Source organism: Morone saxatilis, unplaced genomic scaffold (genome assembly GCF_004916995.1).
Source record: "Morone saxatilis isolate NCDOM2014 unplaced genomic scaffold, NCSU_SB_2.0 Contig11, whole genome shotgun sequence".
Lineage (NCBI taxonomy): Eukaryota > Metazoa > Chordata > Actinopteri > Moronidae > Morone > Morone saxatilis.
In genome coordinates this window covers 3163357-3184492 of record NW_023339663.1, presented here as the reverse complement: position 1 = coordinate 3184492, position 21136 = coordinate 3163357, and the positions used below count along the sequence as shown (strand labels likewise).

At 40.1% G+C, this 21136-nt stretch overlaps 1 protein-coding gene across 1 annotated transcript; it reads left to right on the top strand.

Annotated features, from left to right (window-relative positions):
- Positions 1-1336: 1336 nt before the first annotated feature.
- On the top strand, positions 1337-21136 carry gch1 (GTP cyclohydrolase 1). Its single transcript, XM_035652502.1, has 6 exons — positions 1337-1810; positions 10178-10287; positions 16741-16796; positions 19188-19219; positions 19307-19391; positions 19598-21136. The coding sequence occupies exons 1-6, from the start codon at positions 1432-1434 to the stop codon at positions 19722-19724; spliced, it is 789 nt and encodes a 262-aa protein (XP_035508395.1). The 5' UTR covers positions 1337-1431; the 3' UTR covers positions 19725-21136.

Below are 21136 nucleotides of genomic sequence, written 5' to 3'. Positions count from 1 at the left end.
TTGATTTGTCTTATTATTTCCTGTTTATTTCCATTTGTTAAAGAAAACATAAGTGTGACGTTCAGTGCGTTGGTTCAGTGTTTCAGTGTATTACAACTTATTCTAACCATCAGGGAAAAGACCAGAAATATAAATTATAGTAAGTCATTCTCGTGTGTGCTGCCCAGAGCAGAGCTTTACAAACAGAAAATATCAAAACCAATGTCAGTGTAGTTCTAAAAATGTTCTAAATGTGCGACATTAAAAAGATTCTGCTGGTTCACTTTCACCCCAAAATGTCTAGAACATGTTACGCCTTTGCATCGCAGCTCATTGTCGTAAGTTAGATCGATATTGAAATATCATATCAGTGATGCTAAGCTAAGCTAACTGGCTCTAACTTCATATTTAACAGACTGATATGTCAGACTTCTCGTCTAAAAAGTCAAACTATTTCTTTAAGTTGACCTTTGCTGCCTGTGTAGTATTTTAGAGCAGTGGTTCCCAACCTGGGGGTCGGGGCCCCCACTAGGGGTCCCCAAGGCTTTACAGAAGGGTCGCGAGGCCTTTTTGATTTTAAGGGGTGTAAGAAAACTTAAAAAAAAATATACACAGTAGGACTATATTTCAGCATTTAGTTAATTTATGTTCTAAAGTTATTATTATTATTTAAGATCTAAAGTTTACCTTAAGTTAGATTCACAGAGCGTTGACTCTCTGATAAACAGCCTCGAGAGACGAGTACAGACAGAGGAAAGTATAAAAACTCCTCCCTGATGAAATATTCAAAGGAAATAATCTCAAAATTCATCCAAATGTCACTTTTGTCAGAGGCTGTCAGGTTCCTTTAAGGAAAAAGGTTGGGAACTGCTGATTTAGAGGACTTCCACCCTTTATTTACAAGTTTTATTATTGTTTCCTCTCTCTTTCCACACTTGGTAAGTGTATGGAAGCCCATTTCTGCTAATGTGATGGGGTAAAAAGGATTCTGAGTCAATATTTTGACTTAGTATCGTAAAATAATGACTTTGTGATACTAAATTGTTGTTTTAAGATGCAAATTCAATATTTTAAGAAAGTTTCTCAGAAAAAAAAGATTGTGTAAGTCATTATTTACACAATCTGTTTTCCTTACATCATACTGGCAGAAATAAGCGTCCATAGTTAAGTAGTCTGCTAATCCAGGTTGCACTAAAACCAGGACTTGAAGGGAATATTGTGGCTCCTGCAGCCCCTCATCTTCAGGGTCCATGTGAGGTTGTCTTGGCCCCGCCCCCTGGAGCCGGCCCAGCCAATAGGAGCTCTCCCTGGATTATCCTGCTGTTATAAAGCCTGAGGATGCAGCGGCTGCGGGAGGAGCGCGCACTTAAAACCAAAAAGTGTCCATCAAAGCAAACTGTGGAGGAGAAACCCGATCCAACTAGGGCTCAGCAGACAGAGCAAGAAGAAGTGATGGAGCACTCCAAACAGACTCAGTACAGCTCAAACGAGAAGAAAGACACCGGGGACGGCGGCTCCGTGCTCAACGGACACTTTGACGGGATGGTGAAGCGGCCAGCCGGCGGCACCGGGCGCGCAGCCGCTCCCCAGCCTCCGGGCGCGGAGTCCGGCGCGCACCGGGCGGCCGCCTCGGTGATGGAGAGCTGGAGGGAGGAGCGCACCAGGAGCGTGGAGGACAACGAGATGAGCCTGCCGTCCCTGGCCGCCGCTTACACCACCATCCTGCGGGGGCTCGGGGAGGACCCGCAGCGGCAGGGGCTCCTCAAAACCCCCTGGAGAGCCGCCACCGCCATGCAGTTCTTCACCAAGGGCTACCAGGAGAAAATTATCGGTGAGTTTTTAAATCCACAAAGCCGCTCAGAGGCTGCTGGGATTTGTCCTGCGGTTCAACAGGTGGCAGGGTCCGACACAGGACAGACAACAAAACTCACTTCACAACCGTTCCTGGGCCAGTTTACAGCCTGAGGAGTGTAGGTTATATTAAAATAAGACTTTTTTTAACTGATCAGAGGGAAGTGGTGGAATGTAACTAAGTACTTTTACTCAGGTACTTATTTAGTACTTTCACTGCCTTTCATAGGGAGATAGGCCTATTGTACTTTATAATAGCTGTATTGTTCCAGTGTTACAGGAAGTATTCAGATCCTTTAGTTAAGTAACAGTACAAATACCACACTGTGCCAATACTCTGTTACAATCTAACTTTGGAAATGTTACTTGAGTAAAAGTAAGTAATCAAGGAAATTGTTCTTGAAGTTTTACAAGTGTAAAATGTCTCGTGTGCTGCTGTTATACTGTTTATTAAATCATTAGATTCTTATGACTCAGACATTAATAAGAACTGCAACTAATGTTTATATTTTCATTGTCATTTTTATTTTTATTATAAGTTTGGTTTGTAAAAAGTCAAAAAAAATAGTGAGAAATACCCAAAGTGACACCTTCACATTACTTGTTTTGTCCAAACCTTCAAAATTGTTACAAACACATTAAAGTTATTAAAAAGAAAAGCAGCAAATTGTCACATTTGAGAAAACTAATCGATTTTCTGTCAATCAATAACAGTTTCAGCTGTGCATTTATAAACTGTTTAATTTAAAAAAAAACATTATATTTTATAAACTCTCTGTATGTTTTACAGGCAAGAATCTGAATCTGTACTTAGTTACATTACACCACTGACACAGAACAGCTGATCAGTTTATAGAATATAAAGAAGCATTAAATCACATAAAGGTAATAATAAGTCAATATTACTAATTTGAGTGGAGCCCTTTCTGATAGGGCCTTGTGAGTACTTTTGATACTTTAATTACACGTTGCTCATATTTCTACTCAAGATTTTGATACGTTAACTATGATGAATAAAAATGAAACTAATTATCAGTTAAGGGTCAAGATTTTATAACTCTGTAAAGTTATTTTGGGGTTTTTAACTGTTGGTCGATCAAGACAAGGTATTTTTTTACTTTCAGGTGAAAGAAATTTGTCTTTTTCAGTGTTTTCTGGCATTTTATAAACTAAATAATGAATCAAAGAAATAATCTCCAGATGAATCCATGAAAGAGGAATCATCAGTTGCAGCACAGCTAAAACTTTTGGAAACTTTTGGACCTCAACTAGAATCACAATTGAAGTTTAGAATAATCTAACTGTTAATAGACGCAGTAGAAATTAAGAAATTAACATTTTATCTTGGGTTAATGTTAGGGTGATTACTTTCTGTTACTTTTTGGTCAACACCAAAACACTAAATTCAGGCAGTAACTCATAGAGCAGCTGGGAGGCAGAATGTTGTTCTTCTTCCTGCTTTAAAGGACCAGTTTGTAGTCGGATTTAGTGACATCTAGTGGTTAAGTTGCAGATTGCAGCTAACTGAACACAGCTCGCGTCCTACTGTAGAAACACAGTGACCTGCATCTGTACATAAAAACGTCTCATTTTAAGGTAAAAAAAAACCGCTTCCTATATTCAGGTGATTTAACACGAATGAAAACATACCTGTGATTATCATTATATTCCATTTCTGCCAATAGATCCTCCTAAATGTTACAAACTGGACCTTTAAAGACAAAATAATGGGTAAATTTCCACCCAGTGAAGGTGTTTCTTTCACTAGAGGCTGTGATAGTGACCAGAAAGGACTGCTAATAATCCCCATTTATACTAAATGCAACTATAGTCTGTAACGTCCTACGTAGCTGTGTTACATGTAATCCATTACTCCTCAAACCTGTTGCTGTCAAAGCTAAAAAAGGTTGTTTTTATAAGCTGAGAGAGTCACTGAAATTAAAATAAGATCGATTTGCCCGATCGCAGCCGACAGAAACCCTTCAGATCTGCCTGCTTGATGTTTGATTCTGCTGCTCCAGAGTTACTTCCAGAGAGGATTTGCTGAGTCACAAGCAGGTGGGCGGGGCAGGAAGGGGGGGAGGCGAAGGCACCTGGAGAGGGGTTGATACGCAGTGTCAGGTCCACATTGGCCAGCTGGAGTCGGGGATCTGCCCCCTTCTCTGTTCTCCGCCTCAGCCTCCTCCAGAACTCCCATCTGGAGGCAGTTTGGCTGTTGTGGGGGTCGTTTTGTGTGTTATGAAGCCGTAACGCTCAAAGAAGGAATGCAGAGAAAATATGTGAAGACTCCCAGTGAAAGTCCTCCACCACCACCACCACCACCACCACCTTCTTCTCACCTCACAGCAAAGGGTGGACAGTGCTGAAGATAACGATGACGCACATGTGTTGTTCGTCAGGCGACGGCGGTGGCGGTGGTGCTCTGTCTGCCTGCTGATTGGCTGTTACTGGAGACTCCCCTTTGACTTGTTGGAAAGCAGAGAACACATAAAACACATGTAGTTCTCAGAGTGCTGGATGTTTGTGGAGAGAGGAAACATTTTTAGTGAGTGTCACACTGTTTGATCAGTGTGTTCACGTGTGTGTGTGTTCACGTGTGTGTGTGTGTGTGTGTGTGCAGGTCACAGGTTCAGCTTTTATCACGACCTGATCCTGAAATCCTCTTGTTGTGGCGCACATGACCAACAAAACTGTAATGAGGAAAAGTTATGCAGAGATTAAGCAGGAATTCTGAGCTTGTTACAGGAGCCTCATTACAGATTAAAACATTCCTCTGTTTAGGAAACACGTTTTTGCCTTTAAAGGTCCAGCGTGTAACATTTAGGAGGATCTATTGGCAGAAATGGAATATAATAATATTAATAACTATGTTTTCACTGGTGTATAAACACCTGAATATAGGAATTGTTGTGTTTTTATTTCCTTAGAAAGAGTTTTTATCTATATACTCCCTTGCCGTATTGAACTGCCACCAATCACCAATGCTGGCTCTAGAATGGGCCTTTTAACGTTCATGAACGAGATATTGAAACAAAATATTACCGGAAACGCAAAAAATTTATTTTCATGTCATGTCATACATGTCAGCGATCTCATAGTAAGTGTTTCACTTTGACATTTTGTAGTGTTCTGTTTTTTAGAAGCAGCTCTTGTACCACGAGTTAGATTCCAGTGGTGGCAGCGTGGGAATATTTCCAACTCGTGTAATCAAACAATTCCAGTAACCCCCCCCCGCTGGCTCTAGAATGGGCCTTTTCAGTTCCTCCTACACACCTGGAACAGGAGGGTGTGGCAAGGGTGCTGCAATCAGCAACTACACCGCTAAGAGCCACTAAAACCTGCACACTGGTCCTTTAAGTAAAAGTACTAATAAAAGTACTAATACTACACGGTAAAAATACTTAGTTTTTCCTGCATTTAAACTGTTAAAGGTCCAGTGTGGCAGATTACAACCCCCTCGCCTCACCCCCCCTATTCCAAGTGTGTAGAAGAAACAAAAAAAAAAAACATACCACGAGTTAGATTCCAGTGGTGGCAGCTGGGAATATTTCCAACTCGTGTTAATCAAGACAATTCAGTAAACCCCCACCCGCCACACAACACACAACAATGGGGCCCATAACTGTGTTAAAGGTGGCTCCCCCGACCCACACGCCTTTCTGTGGTGTATTTCCTTCTTGTGTCGGGTTGCTAGCAATCACTTTTTGTAGCACAAACAGCGTCTTCACTTTCGGTCATAATGACCTTTAATAAACAGAAACCAATTTGGAGGTAACGACACAAACAGTGTATTTAATAGGCAGGGATGTGATAACGACCGACGCGCCTTCCTGTGTATTTGGTTTGTTTGGTTTTATACCATCAGTTTGCGCGAGATCTAAACACTTAAATGAACATATCCATCAATGGCATGAAATGTTTGTGTGGATAGCAGTACGATGTGTTACGATGGGGGTCATTTCCCTCTTTACCTCCATTTTCTCCTCCAGGGTTAGTCGGTCTAAAAACGTCGTTTTCTTCGACCCCTTAGTCCCGTCTCTTTTTTAACGACGTGTTTATTCCAATCGGGCAGGAATTATGTGCCATTAATTATAACAGAGTGATCTTTAAAACAGGTTCCCTATTCAACCACTCAAAATGATCAGCTACGGTAATTCCCCAGCTAACTAGCTAGCCACTACCAACACCTGTTTTTTGAGGCCGAAAGCTTGTGGTGGTTACCTAGCAAAACACACCACATAAACAACAACCAAGTCTTCAGCTTTAGTCATAAATGTTTTTTATAACAGAAACACAATTTACTGAGTGGCAGATCTGAGAACATCATGACTCTAACGTAGCTACAAACTGTGTGATGTGTGTTTGAAAGCTGGGTGTCAGGGTGACTCATGAGTCAAGCCAAGGGTTAGATGAATGGTATAGGAGACGTGTGTGTTTGTGCGTACCACACAAACACACACACACACACCGACACAACACACTCTGGTGTCTGAAATAAGATGATTCGTGTTTTTTTATGTCATTTTAATCAGTGTTTCCTGCTTCATTCAGGCGTGTCACATTGTGGCTCCTCTCACACCACACACACACACACATATTGTAGGGCAGCACTATTGAATGGCGAGCTGATGATGAGTGGCACTGTCATTAAGTGATACCCAGGGCGTCTGAACCAGCTGCCATTTATTAAGTTAAGGTTGACTTAAGGTTATTTTCCTTCAGGGTGTGTGTGTGTGTGTGTGAGGTGTGTGTGTGCGGTGTGTTTTGTTGTGTGTGTGTGTGTGTGTGTGTGTGTGTCTGTTTATTCATACTGATGGTGTAAAAAACTACAGTGTGGAGGTGGGCGGAGTGTTTGTGCAATTAAGTATTATTGTCAATTAACTTGTTGTGTCTTATTTTTGTATTTTCTATCATGACAATTGTACAAGTTAAGTGTTGAAATTAGGCTGCAAATAACATCCCCTCATTAAAGCAGCTATAAAATATATATTTCTAAATAACAATCAGGGTTCCCACACGCCCTGGAAAACCTGGAATACCTGGGAATGTAGAGACTAGTTTCCCAGTGATGGAAATTGATTAAAATGATCAAATATCCTCAAAATAATCTATGTTTCCTAGAAATTTGTATTGGTTTTTAGCCTCTCACACAGATCAACCTGGGTGTGTATTATGTTTAAAACTGGACTGTTGGTAATATAAACTGTGCGCAGTGCTGGTTTGTAGCAATCTTGTATAGCGATCTTTGTAACGTCCATTAAAACTGTAACTGTCTGTCCTGCATTGTGAAGAAAATTCCTGGAAAATGATTTCTTAAAAAGAGTGTGAACCCCCCCTCACAGTGGTGAACCTGCAGAGAATAAGCAGCTCCCATCAGCTTTATAGCTACTTTCCGCTCAATGTTCAGCTTTCTGGTTCAAAACTTTACTGTTCTGGTTCATTCATAGCTTCATTTTCAGAGAAAAGGATCTATAAATCCTCCGTGATCTGCTCAGCACTAAGTCTAAGTGGAGCATTAAGCAGCTAAAGATCCAGATATTTCCTTCAAGGGATTGCTAGAGACCAAAAACAAAGCTAAAAGAGAGTGAATATTGGACTTTTTTTCATCAGGTTGACACTAACACAACTCAAAATGTATCATAATGATAACCCCAAAATATCAAATATAAGTTTATTGTCCAATAAGATGAAGAAAAGCTGCAAATCTCCACAGTTGAGAAGCTGGATTTAGAGAACATTGTTACAACAAACACGAGCAGTCAGAAGATCAGATTTTAAACAAACCTCCAGGTCAGTTAAACTTATTTACTTATTTATTTATTTCTAAAAGGCTAAAAAATATATTCAATATTATAAAAAGTCTGATTGTCTGACCGCTCATGTTTCTTACCTGTTGGACTTCATTATAACAATGCTGCCAAGGTTCCCGGATCTTCAGCAGTTAACTTGGTTTCAGTGTTATCAGCAGCAAAGTCTTGCTTCCACTTTGTTCCTAAACTCTCCAAACTCTCCAAACAGGATTACCACTTTATTACAGTGTCAACCTGAAGGCAGACTGCATCCCGAATCAGTTCTTCTTTGTTTGTGGATCAATAAAGTGTGTCCAGGAGCTGGTTAAACTCTGGTGTAGATCACACAGATTTCAGATAGAAGCCATTCCTAAAGGTCTGCTGTGTAATAATATTCATAGCTATGATTTTTATTCGTAGTTTCTCCTTCACGCTTGGAAGGCGAGGGTGAAGCGAGGGAGTTTCAATCTGTGACTACACCACTAGATGCCACTAAATCCAACACACTGGTCCTTTAACACCCTCTAGCCTGTATTTATTTGCCTACACATACTTTCTATTCATTTTTATCCTTTTTTATTTATTAAAATTAGTTTTTAGTATAATTTGAATCGAATATCTGATGGGTACATAGCAAACTAAGAATTTCACTGCACTGACTCTTTGTTATTTTTGCATATGAAGCCTTTGAATCCTTAAACAACTATTGGATGGATTGTCATTAAATGTGGTACAGACATTGATGGTCTCCAGAGGATGAATCCAACTGACTTTCATAATTTGATTTTCCTTTAGCACCACCATGAGGTTGACTAATGTAATATTGTCACATAACAAAATTATGATGATGTGAAATTGTTTTGGGGGTCTGTGCAAAACAAAAACATGTTTTCTTACATCTGGAGAACAAGATTCGTAGGCCAGGACATCTCTGCAGCTCTACAGTACTTCATTATAATGCCGTTACATTTTACCTTCCATAAAACATTGAAGCTGTTGTGATTTTCTGTATATTGCACTTGGCCATATTGCGATTTTGATAATATTTCGCTTAACTGTGCAGCCGTAATTTAAAGCGTGTTTAATGTTAAAATGTCCTGCAACTGTAAAATGTGTGTTAACATTTATTGTTTGCCAGGTTAAAACGACAGTTTCCACCAGCGTGAGTGTTCAGCTGCACGGCGGTGAGGAACAGCAACTATCAGAACCATCAGTAGAAAGATCGATCACAGTAAATGGACCTAAAATGAACACTGATAAATCGCAGCATCATAAAAAAATCCAATCAGACAGTCAAAACAAAGCCATTGGACTCATGGTTTCTTGTGCAGAGGAAAATCTAACTGCCCCAAAGCAGAACGCCTCATCTGCAGAGAAAAAGCTTTCAAAAGTCTCAAATAAGCTCAAAAGAGTGTGTGTGTGAGGGGGTGGGGGAATCTTCATGATGAAGGGTGTCATGGCATTATCACTCAAACTGCGTCATAACAAACAAAAATGGTAAAAAACAGAGACTTTAAGAGCATCTGAATGTGTCTCTTCTCATCTACCTGTTACCCTGTTTACACACACACACTCATACAATAAGCCTGAAGCAACAAGTGAGTGTGCTCTCTATTGTTTCAGTGACCTCGTCCTCTCTCCCTCTGACAGATAGCCAGTCAGGAAATTAAAAAGTGCCGCGGTGAGAGCGAGAGGCGTCTGCGTCGTCAGAAACAGATAAAGCAGTTTATTGAACCCCCGGCAACTGAAAAATGCAATAAAGCAACAACAGGAAGGAGTGTATGGAAGCAGAGCTATAATTAGACAGCGATGTTTGCCAGAGAGAAACACCAAAAGTTGACGCTAAAGAGAGACGGAGGTGAACAGGGCGTCCCTGGTGGTTTCCATCTGTCTGTCCTCGATGCATCCACAGCTAAACGCTGGCAAAGGACATACAATAAAGATCTATAACACATAACTGGGTTAGATATCATTAAATCATTAAATTAAATCAGGAGCATAAAGTGTTTGTTGTGGCGTTTCAGTCACAAATAAACAGTAAAAGAAGAGAAGTAGCATCCTGTCAGGTGGAATTCATTGCCAGTGCATATAGAGCCAGCAGCCATTTTGACACAAAATAGGGTAAACACAGGTGTTAGTCATGATACTACTAACCGTTTGTCAGGCAAATTTGCCTACTGAAGGTCTTGTATTCTAGTATCTTTGCAACTTTTTGGAGAATCATAAATATAAAATGTAAATGTAAAATATATCTGTTAAATTAAAAGAGCTGTGCAGTGTTTAAAACGAAGATGATGGAATATTGAACAAGGAATTGGTCTACGAATTACAAAAAATGCAAAATATATTTAAAAAAAGCACTTTCTTAAAGAAACAGGTAGATCAAATGAAAGAATAAATAGTGTAGATGGACTAATGGTCGAATGAGTGTACAGAGGATCAGTTAGGGTGGTAGCCAAGTATGTAAATGTGTACAATAAAGTTTAAAAAGAGAACTTGTTGCTATTTTTAGGAGATTATTCCCTTTTGTTTCATCTCTCCTCCGTTTTTTCCCGCAGACGTGCTGAACGACGCCATCTTTGACGAAGACCACGACGAGATGGTGATCGTCAAAGACATCGACATGTTCTCCATGTGTGAACATCACCTGGTGCCCATCTTCGGCAGGGTGAGAGAAGAACACACACACATACACACACACACACACACACCAGGGTTCAACACCTGTTACCTGATGGCAGGAGGAACCAGACAGTCCGCCATTGTAAACCGCCATGTTTCTACAGCAGTTGAGGACAAACCAACCAAACACTGGCTGTAGAGGGACCAGGTTATTTAGTTGGTTGCAATCTGCAACTAGATGCCACTAAATCCTACAAACTTTCTTTTTTAACCTTCAAAACCCTGATCTCTAACTATAGACACAGACAGAACACTCAACTACTGTATGTCAGCAACTGATATATATATATATATATATATATTTTTTTTTTTTTTACTTTTATAACAAAATAACACAAAACCACAAACAAGAAACAACTACATACAGGTATTTTAGATAAAGATAGTTTTGGTTTGGTTTTCATCCTATTAGCATTGATGCAAGGTGGATACATTTCATGTATTTGCTAAAAAGATGCTATAAACTACCAAAAAATAATTTAAAATCTTCCATGTAGAAACCATATAAAAAAAAATACATTAAATGGCCTGAAATTGACAATTACACGTTTTAAATAGAAAAAAAGATGAAGAATGAACTTTAATTTAAACATGTTACAACATACAAGTGGCCCGTGAATCAAAAGGTTTCTGTAAAGCTGCACTCGAGAGGGGCACATCAATAAATATACACTGCTTACAGTAGCTGCAGCCAAGCTTCTGTAGAGTAGCCTCAGAGAAAGCTGCAAATATTCATAATTTAATACAAGAAAAAGTCACAAACATTAAAAACATGCACAGATGTGTATCTTAAAGACAGTTTCTTTCTGACGTTTATCTGGAGGCCGCTGGTCTGAACAACAGAGACAGAGAACATGAGAAACAATCAGATTAGCTGAGATCTGTTTATCCTGCCTCTCTTTTGTTGTTTTTCTTGCCTCCTCGCTGCTCCTTTGACATCATTACTCTCCACTAAAACCCGATTGGCCTCGTCCCTCTTTCTGATTCTTCTTCCTCTGCTTCCTTTATCCCTCCATCTTCGCCTGCAGGTGCATCTCGTTTAAGACAATAGTGGCTGGCAGCTGATCCTTTTCCACCGGTGTAAATGGGCTCTGATGACAGCAGTGAATCACACAAACACTTACCACACCTCCTGTGTGTGTGTGTGTGTGTGTGTGTGTGTGTCTGGTAGCCATCAGGTGGTTGTTTATGTCCCTAAACCTCCTCCCTCCCCTCTTCACCATCAGCAGCGTTGCCTCTTATCCAGCCTCTCTCATCTGTCCGTCTGTCTGTTGTGTATCTCAGTGAGTCACCACACAGAGAGAGGCCTCCTCCTCCTCCTCCTCTTCCTCCTCCTCCTCTATTGTTGGCCGGATGCCATGCAGGTAGCCGCTGGCTGTCTGATAAACTGTTTGTCTGCCACACAGGAGCAGTTTATTGCAGGCTGTCACATCAACTGTTTGGAGAACTTTTGAAGAGAAAATACGTTGCAGAAAAACCTCATTTGGTCTCATATTCAGCCTTTAGAGCAAAAATATGTGAGATTTGGTTGCAAAACATTTGTCTGTACACGTTATAATTACATTACTTATGATAATAATATAGCGAGTTGACAGCTCAGTCAAACATCAAGCAGGTGCAACAATGGACGACAGCAAACAGCTAAAATTACTGACTAGTCCATCAGCAATAACACCAGCTCACCGTCTGTCTGCAGCCTTTTATTTCACAAAGCTCTCGACAACAACTTAGCTCTTACCTTCCTCCGTTACCGTCCTCTTAGGTCTCTTCACCTCTGCCAATAGCGATGTCAATAGAAGCTGCTGAGCTCAGTTACATCGCCCGCTCGCCCTGCACAACGCCAGCGCTGCTCTCCATCAGCATTCCCCTCTCAGGCCTCACTAAACACCCTTTTCCCAGCAGTCAAAGCTCTGGTGCTAGCAGTGTAAACATCAACACCCAGGGCAGTACAGCTAAGATAACCAGCTAACAGCAGTTATATTTGGCAGCAGTTACTTTAATGTCCAGGAAAAGGCGGAGCAGCTGGAGGACATCTGAGGGAAAACCAGAAAACATTTCCTCCATAAAATATGATTTACATGATTTACAGTTTGAACAAAATCAGCAACATTGTTGTTGGTGTGTGACTTCTCCTGCAGAGCGTTACGCACTTACAGTTACATAATGCGAGAACGGGCATATGGGGTGCAGAGTGGGAATGACAGAGGCACCATTTACCTGATTACAATCAGTGTCCATCCACGGTAATACACAAACATGTCGGGCTGTTATCAGGCTGATATCGTGTAGTCTGAATCTGAAGGGATTAAACCAAAGGGATTCAAGTTATGAAGACAATTTGATTTTATAGAATGAGAACAAAGGCGGGATTAGTGGGTTAGGACACTTCCTGTGTGTTCACAGTGTCCCTAGTTTGAGTCCATCTGAAGACTTTTGTTTGATGTTGTCTCCAACCTCTCCCCTAATATCCTACACCAAATAATATACACAAAGAATAAGAAACGGGAGCCCTGGTAGCTCACCCATTAGAGCTGGTGCCCGATGTACCAAGGCAGACTCTTTGTTGCAGCTCCATGCGCTGCCATGACTCCTTAGACAAAAATGCTAATTTCACCGAGCATATCATCGTAACTTCATTCAAAGTAAACAGAAACAAAATAAAACTCACCAGAAACCATCTTTAGTTAGTCTTTCCGCTGTTCTAACGATCTGCAGCTCTGGTTTGGTTGAAATATATCTGTAATTCATTAACGAAGATGAGAAAAAAATAGCTGTTTCAGTCGCTCCACTCAAATGGAAACGAGGGACTAACCTGCTCGGCCAGACAGGATTTGTTCACAAACCACAGAGAGGCTGCAATAACATCACAGGCAAAAGGAGCTGGCTGCAGTGTTTTAAATCTCATATAGGCTATGACCTTAAGAAACTTAAAGCTTTGGGCCACAAGAGGGTGGAAACGACTCTGTAACAGGCACACAGCTCTGATCTATTATCACCTTATAAAGTTGTTATTGTACAAACAGTTACCTATTTACACGTCCAAAATACACAGAGCAACATTCATTTACCGTCATATTTCTCGCCACCTGAGGAACATAAATCCAACATTCACTCTCCTTTCAGCGGTCCCCACCTACTCCTGAGAAAAATGCTGCTAAATGCTTCACTTTCTTCACCAGATAGTGGGACATTTAGGATACAGTGTGGTTAATCAGAGCCTGTTTGCTGTAAACGACGTTGATGAGAGCAGTGAGACAACAACAGTAAAAATGTGCCATTAAACTAAAGCTGTAAGCGGCTAAAGCAGACTCTGTAAGGCTCCTCTCATTCTGTATTATTATTATTTTCGTCGCTCGCAGCATGTGCCAGTAAATCTGAATAACGTGAGCAGATAAGTGAAAGAAGGCAGCCGTCACAGTCGGTGTGTTTGATGCCGATATGTCAGGCCGCTGCAGCACAGAGGGAGGGATTGGAAGAAAAAGGAGAAATAGAGATCTTTGCACGCTTGTTGCCGCTGCCCTTTCTCTCGTCTTGTCAACAAATTGCATTTGACATTTGAGTGTAGCGCACTGTGTGTGTGTGTGTGTGTGTAAGAGAATTAGAGCCTCCAGACATCCACAGCAGCAATTCTCCAGCTGGTGACTCCGTCTCTTCCTCCTCATGTCTGTTGCTCATCCTCCTGCCCTGCTCTCAGTTGTTGTCTTTTTGGTTTCTAAACTGTCATTTACTGACCACAAGAGCTAATATCTTCCATATGTTTCAGGAAAAACACTTTAAAACACATATTTTAGTGAAGTGACAACAGGGCACAGTTTACTGTTGTTACCACCCTAACGGCCACAAAATAAACATGTTGGCTCAACCAGTTGTGACCAGTAACATATAAAGTGGACCCGTAGTTCCCACTCTTTAAGAAATCATTTTCCAGGAGTTTTTCTTGACAATACAAGACAACAATGCTTGCTCACAACCGCCGTGCTTGAAAGTTCTCAGGTGAATTGACTCCAGTTTTTCCCTAATCGTAACATTAATTTGGCCACAGCCCAATAATAATCATTCAAATCAAGAAGAATTTGTTTTATTTGATGGAAAATGTATCTTTTCGACTATTAGCTCATAAAAATAAGAAAGGTAGAAACAATTGCACATACAATTCTCTTTTTATTATATATAAAGATATAACCGTCTACAGCATTTCCAAAATAGATTAGCTGCAAGCGGTGTGAACAGCTATTGACTGACATGGGAGCAGAAATAAAAAAGGTTAAGTTAAAACACTCCTAGGTTTGAGCTGAGCAAAGGGACTAAAATACAATTAAAGGACAATTTAGATTATTTCCAAGATATTTTGTCATTTTCATAAATGTCCAGGTGTTTCCATAAGTGGAAAACTAGTTTCTACATTTCCAGGTTTTCCAGGCTGAACCGTGTTTAAAGCAAAAAGGGTTTTATTAACAAATAATTCCAGTAAATATAACAGAAGCTGTGGGAGTGTGGAGGTCTGGCCAAAAAGAACAAAAGGATGGAGGAAGTCTGGGGTTAGCCAGAGTATCAAAACCATTGTAACCAAACCAGACCAAAAGATCTCCATCCTCAAAGAATGAAACACAACAATAAGAAAGCTAACACTGATGAGATCAACAGGCTGCTTTGTCTGGGAGAAACCTCCTGCTCCTCCCTTAAATAGGGGGCCAGGGCCACCAACCAATCATCCCCAGTGAGGTTGTTGCTATTTTCTCTTGGAAATTGACATTTTACATCGCTGATGTTTTTCTCCGTACAGCCGGTTTACTCTGTCTGCACCTTGACAATGTAACCTGCATATTGGTGTTTGCCCTTCACTCCACTACTCTCAGGCATACACACAGTCTGTCCTGCACTCCCTGTCCTCCTCATCATCATCATCATCCCAGACCAACATGATATCAGAAGATAAATAGCACAGCATATACCATATGTTGATGCATTTTAAGCTTTTTGCATGTCATTTAATGCCATTAGAGAGGGTGTATTTTATAAGTTTTGTACGTGGAGGGAAGGACAAAGTAATATAAATATACTAAATCAGTAGTTTGATCTGAGTTTCGTGCTTTGTACTGAGCGGACTCACTGAGGATGACTTGTCAATCACAAGGTAACCACACCCTAAAGCATACCCTGCACAAACAGCCCTTCTAGAAATGAGCCAAATATTCTTAAATATATATTTAAATTTTCTTGTATTGAGCAAAATAAGTCTGCCAATGGGGGTAAACTGATTTTGATTGGCTAGAATTCTTAAAACCTGCATAAACATGTAACCACTGAAAGACTGAAATGGGCCTTAAAAATAGAAAAAATGCCCAAAATGTAAGCAATTTGTGCTTATTACAAACAATGAAAACTCAGTTATTTAATACAGACCTTCTTTAAATAATTTTGGTAGCAAGATTAAAATAAGCAATTTGTCTCAACTGGAGGCAACAGTATTCTTATTTTTACCATTTTTTTTATTAAAGGTTGTGAGAAGTTGTGCAAGTGGTCTTAAAATAAGGAAAATAATCTTCTTGTTCTAGCTCAATAGCTCAAATATCTTATCAAGACAAAACAAGATTACTTATTACTCTTGCAAAACAGGCTTGACAAGATTACTTTTCTTTTTAGACAAAAAAATAAGACTAATTTCCCAGAAACTCGTTAGTTTCTTGAGCTGTCGTTTTTGCCCCCTGTTGGCCGTTAGAAAGAAGCTGTGTGTTCTGCATTGGCTTCACCTTTAAGACCCAGAAGCTCCGTCCACTATGTTTTAGTTTGCCATAATCAGGTGTGTCTTCAGTGGAAGCTTCAGTTAAGTGACATTATTCACTAAGTCGGTTTATCAATAAAACACCTGTGCCACAGATGGATGGAAATGCACCGATTGTCTCTTCCAATCAGCATTCAGGCAGGTGCATACTGGGAATCTCTACTAGGCGATTGGGACGTGTCCTGGAAAACCTAGAAATTTAGACAGCAGTTTTCCAGTCATTGAAACATCTGGAAAATAATAAATGACCAAATATCTTCAAAATAATCAATGTTATCATGGAAAATCTAAATTGTATGTTCGTCTAAACTGTGGCCAAATGAAAAAACCCTGGAAAGGTCCTTGGAAAACCATTTCTTAAAAAGAGTGGGAACCCTGGATGTTCCAGAACATGATGTCCACAAGGGCTCTCTGATGTTACTTATTGGCCACAAAAAACACTTTTCTACAAAAACAACCACAGAAAGGAGAGTAGCCTGTGGTGAAAGTTACCGATGTCCGCTGCACAACCGCTCTCGCCTCAAGCAGTGTTACTGGTTAACAGTCTAACTGAGCTTGGGAATTTATAATACCTTTACACAATGAGTGCTCTATCTATAGAGAGATCAGGGTTAACTAGAATGAAATATCTGATGTTTAATGTGTCACTTTGTGCAGGTTCACATCGGTTACCTCCCCAACAAGAGAGTTCTGGGTCTCAGCAAGCTGGCCAGGTGAGTACCTTTACTCTCATTGTGTATGTGTCTGTGTGTGTGTGTTTTCCCAGTGTTTAATTAGCCAACTTACTGTAGATGTGTGTGCGCGTGTGTGTGAGAGCTAGTGTGTATTTAAGCTGATTATTAAAACGTGTGTGTGTGTGTTTGTATGTGTACTAGTGTAGAATCTGATCCCACTGACCCCAATACCTTCGGGCTTATCGCACTAACACCCCTTACTAACGCAGTACTGGACATACACACTCACACTGAGATTAGAAACAGCCAAACCATTCACATTTTTAAGGCAGGAACGAAGCTCTCGGGCCGGCGTACGTTGTGGTGCGTTGTAGCTTCTGCTGCACACTGGGTGGCGCTACTTAAAGTCCGCATGTAACAGAAAACAGAGAGCTGTTTGCTTTCGCATATTTCCGTATTTCCTGCTAGGTTAGGGACTCTAATGGCGTCTGATGTTACTGTTGGCGACAGATTCTCTCAATAAAATATGATTCAGTTTCACCCAAATCACTGATAAAGTTGTGTTTCTGTACAGTAATCAGTGGGCTAGTAAAAATGCGTTACATTTTGTTTTAGAGGAAGACAAAATTACTGGATTTTGATATAAAAATACAAAGAAATTGAGTTTTTGTAACTTTTTTTTGGCATACATTGTTAAAAAGGGGAACAATATAACCTGAGAATGTGATCTTAGAGGGTTGAAATGACATTTTTCATTTCACCTGGACTTTAAAAACCTTTAAAAGACCACAATTATTTGTACTCTTATTTGAAAACGCAGGCAAATTATATAATTACTACCAAACTGTCTGTTGTGAACAATTTCACAGTTTACAGACTCCTGGTTTAATTACCTTTAATTAATCCTGCAAACATTCTGACCGTTCACACCCACACAATGCAGATTTTGTGAGTGTATAAGCTTTAAAAATGACAGAAAATGAACATAATGCTGAGATAAAGGCCTACTGTGTATATTTTTTAAAGTTTTCTTACACTCTTAAAAATCAAGAAGGCCTCACAACCCCTCTGAAGCTCTGGCGACCCCTAGTGAAGGTCCACCACTGCTCTAGTCCATATTTCTAACCTAGTATACCCATAATGTAACGATGAAAATAAAAATCCACTGCTTTTTGGGTAATGTTTTCTAAACTACACAACATTTGGATCGACCACAGCAATGATTTTTTTGTTTTAATATTTTAAAGATTTTTCCAGAGAAGCCCCAAAAGCCCCTAAACTCAAGTGTCCAACAAGACCTCCTGTACTTCACACTCCTGTCCTCGTAATGTTGATTAAGTCAACAAATCCGGCTTTAAAATGAGAAACAGGAACAAGATTACGAGTAGATTTCCCAGACCAGCAGCTCATTAAGAAGAATCGAGCCCTATAGTCTCGACTTTGGAGACGACCCCGCTTTCCAGGAAATGATTTACATGCAAGACAAAATTCACCTTTCTTCGACTGTCACATCTGATGCAGCTTTAGCTGTTTCTCTTCTCTCCCACTGGAGAGTCTTTCCTTTATGTACGTACAGTATGTCCTGATACTCCTCGTGCTGCCCGTTAGGCCTTGTGACATTTTCTCCGAGGTGGATGAGGTCGAATTTGTCCAAAGTGGTTTTGCTCACAGAGAAGAGCAACAGGTCGAAGGTGAAGACCGGGGTCGTTTCTGCAGCTCTGTTCCCTCAAATAGCTCTTTTTTTGTTTCTAATGATTATTTTGGTGCCTTCAGATGAAGTCATGAGAAATGTCCATAAATAACCTCAGTATATGAGACGTGACATAAGTTGACATTTAAAAAAAAGATGGTAGAGCTCAGCTTTTTTGTGTGTGTCAACAATAGGGATGTCAGATTCGGTTGGAATATCAAATCTTTGCTCACTACATCTTCAGTTCTTACCCTCAGGTAGCACAACCTACAGATTATGAACTTCTTTTTAAGCGTACAATCTATAACTTCTGCCGCTAGGAGGTCCCTCACATCAAAACAATAACAATAGACATTGTGAGGTAGCGTGGGATCATGGGAGTTGTCTTCACCACCATTGCAGTCAGCTTCTCCCGGTTAGGATGAATCCCTAGTTTCCATTTATTGAGTGTTTTTATTAAATGATTATATTATATATTTATTATGTCAGTCAGTACTTCCCAGCTTCTGTTTTTGGACGTCAACGGAGGAAGAAGATACATTTATTGTTGCTTTGGGTCTCTGTTGTGGGATTTATTGACAATTAGATAAATTACTGAAAATTGTGAATTGTGTTTTTTGAGAGAAACTTGTTTCAGTCTCTCTTATTGGTCCGTTAGTGGTAAATTAAATTCCTCTCAGCAGTTTTCACAGTTGTTGCACTAAGGGTGGATTACTGAGCTGTTCTTTCTCTCCTCTCAGGATTGTTGAAATCTACAGCCGTCGACTACAAGGTACCCAGGGAACTTTCAGTGTTTTTCTTTTTGCTGTCAGCCTGGATGTTGTTTGTTCTGTCTAACCTGGTTCATGTTTGTCCACAGTTCAGGAGAGGTTGACCAAACAAATTGCCGTGGCGATCACCGAGGCCCTGCAGCCGACCGGGGTCGGCGTAGTCATCGAGGCAACGTGCGTAAAAAACACACAGTAAAATGTTTTCATCTTGTCCTTTGGTTTCCTTTATTGGATTTTGTTTCCTCTTTTCTCCTACCTTCTCTTCACCTCCTTTCCTTTCCCTTCCTCACTCTCCTTTTAATTTCTTTATCGAGTTAATCTCTTCCCTTCCTTGCCGTCGGTTTTAATCCCCCTCTCTTCCTCTCTCTTCCCCTCCGCAGTCACATGTGTATGGTGATGCGAGGCGTTCAGAAGATGAACAGTAAAACCGTCACCAGCACCATGTTGGGAGTTTTCAGGGAAGATCCAAAAACCCGGGACGAGTTCCTGACGCTGATCAGGAGCTGAGGAGGATGAAGCTCCTCCTCTTCCTCCTCCTGTTGCCTGAGGTTACCTCCACCTGTGTGTGTGTGTGTGTCTACGAGTGTGTGTTTTCATCTCAACCAAAGGCAGTGACAGAGTGTTTTCTGGGTTTTAGCGTTACCATGGCGACGTGTTGTTTACTCTCAGACGGCGGGACAGACTTTAACCCCCCTTTTTGTCCACGTGTGTCGTGCGTGCTCATTAATCAAATATCAGTTATTGGCCTCAGATACAGAAGGAGAGTTTAAAACTTCAATCAATCACCAGAGTAAAATATCAAACAGCAGCTACAGTCGAGTTTAAAGGCTCTTTAAGCAGATTGTGTCGCAAATAACAACAAAATGTAGACATTTGCAGGTAAAATTAAAAATGTACGGTAGCCCAGACAGGAAAGTCTTTATTTTTTTCCTCAGGAGCAAGTTTTAAAAAAAAAATTGAGATGTGATTGTGTGAAATCTGTGAAAACAAGTTAAGAAATAATTATCTTTTCTCAGGTTCTTTTTCCTGTCTGTGACAAATTATACATACATAAGTACTAGGGGGGTAAAGATTTACTGATACAGTCAGAAATCAGTTTTAATGTTACAGATATAAATACGTCGGTACGCTGCCCCCCTGTGGGTTGATGTAAATGTTTTTGGTTTTGAGCTCTGGTGACATTTAATATCAGAATTAACAGTCCTAAACAATCCTGTAACTCTGAGACTTGAATAACTGGAGCCACATTCACAATACAAAAGTTTAAAAGTATCTCCGAAGTGCCCGAGTTAATACGGCCTCTGATTTCTAAAACACAGAATGAGAGTTTAAATATCTAACGTCGAGAATAAATCACTTTTTGATTGATTATCTGATTGACAGAAAATGAATTGTTTAAGTCAAAATGCCAAAACGTTTGCAGACTCCAGCTTCTGAAATGTGAGGATTTCTTGTTTTATATTGTTTTGAATTGAATATATTTAGATTTAAAGATGTAATTTCTGAGATTTTAGACTAAATAACTAATCGATCAGTTGAGTAAAGAACTGAAAGATGAACCGATAATGAAAATAATTGTTATTCTCCACAGAGAATCTCTTTGAACGTGGTTGCTGTTGTTTTTCGGTGATGAAAGACACTTTTAACACTCTGTCACACCTCAGAAAACCTCAGTTTACAAATCATTTTCACTTTTGTTTAGGACTTTTTGTGTTAGCTATCAGTGGATTTAACAGCAGAACTGATGCAGTTTGTGTTATAAAAAAACACACAAAAAACAACAATTTAAATGTCAAACACGATGGAAGGTATTCTCCTTTTTACTTTTAATTTCTCAACGTCTTATTATGATGATTATTACGATCCTGTGGAAGGATCCGCCTGTATGTGCCAACTCGCCTCTCCATTAAAAAAACCCC

Bases quoted from the DNA above. Each gene is read 5' to 3' on its own strand.
- gch1 (XM_035652502.1), top strand. From the start codon at position 1,432: ATGGAGCACTCCAAACAGACTCAGTACAGCTCAAACGAGAAGAAAGAC. The intron at 1,811-10,177 runs GTGAGTTTTTAA...TTTTTCCCGCAG, and splicing joins CTACCAGGAGAAAATTATCG to ACGTGCTGAACGACGCCATC. The intron at 10,288-16,740 runs GTGAGAGAAGAA...CACTTTGTGCAG, and splicing joins TGGTGCCCATCTTCGGCAGG to GTTCACATCGGTTACCTCCC.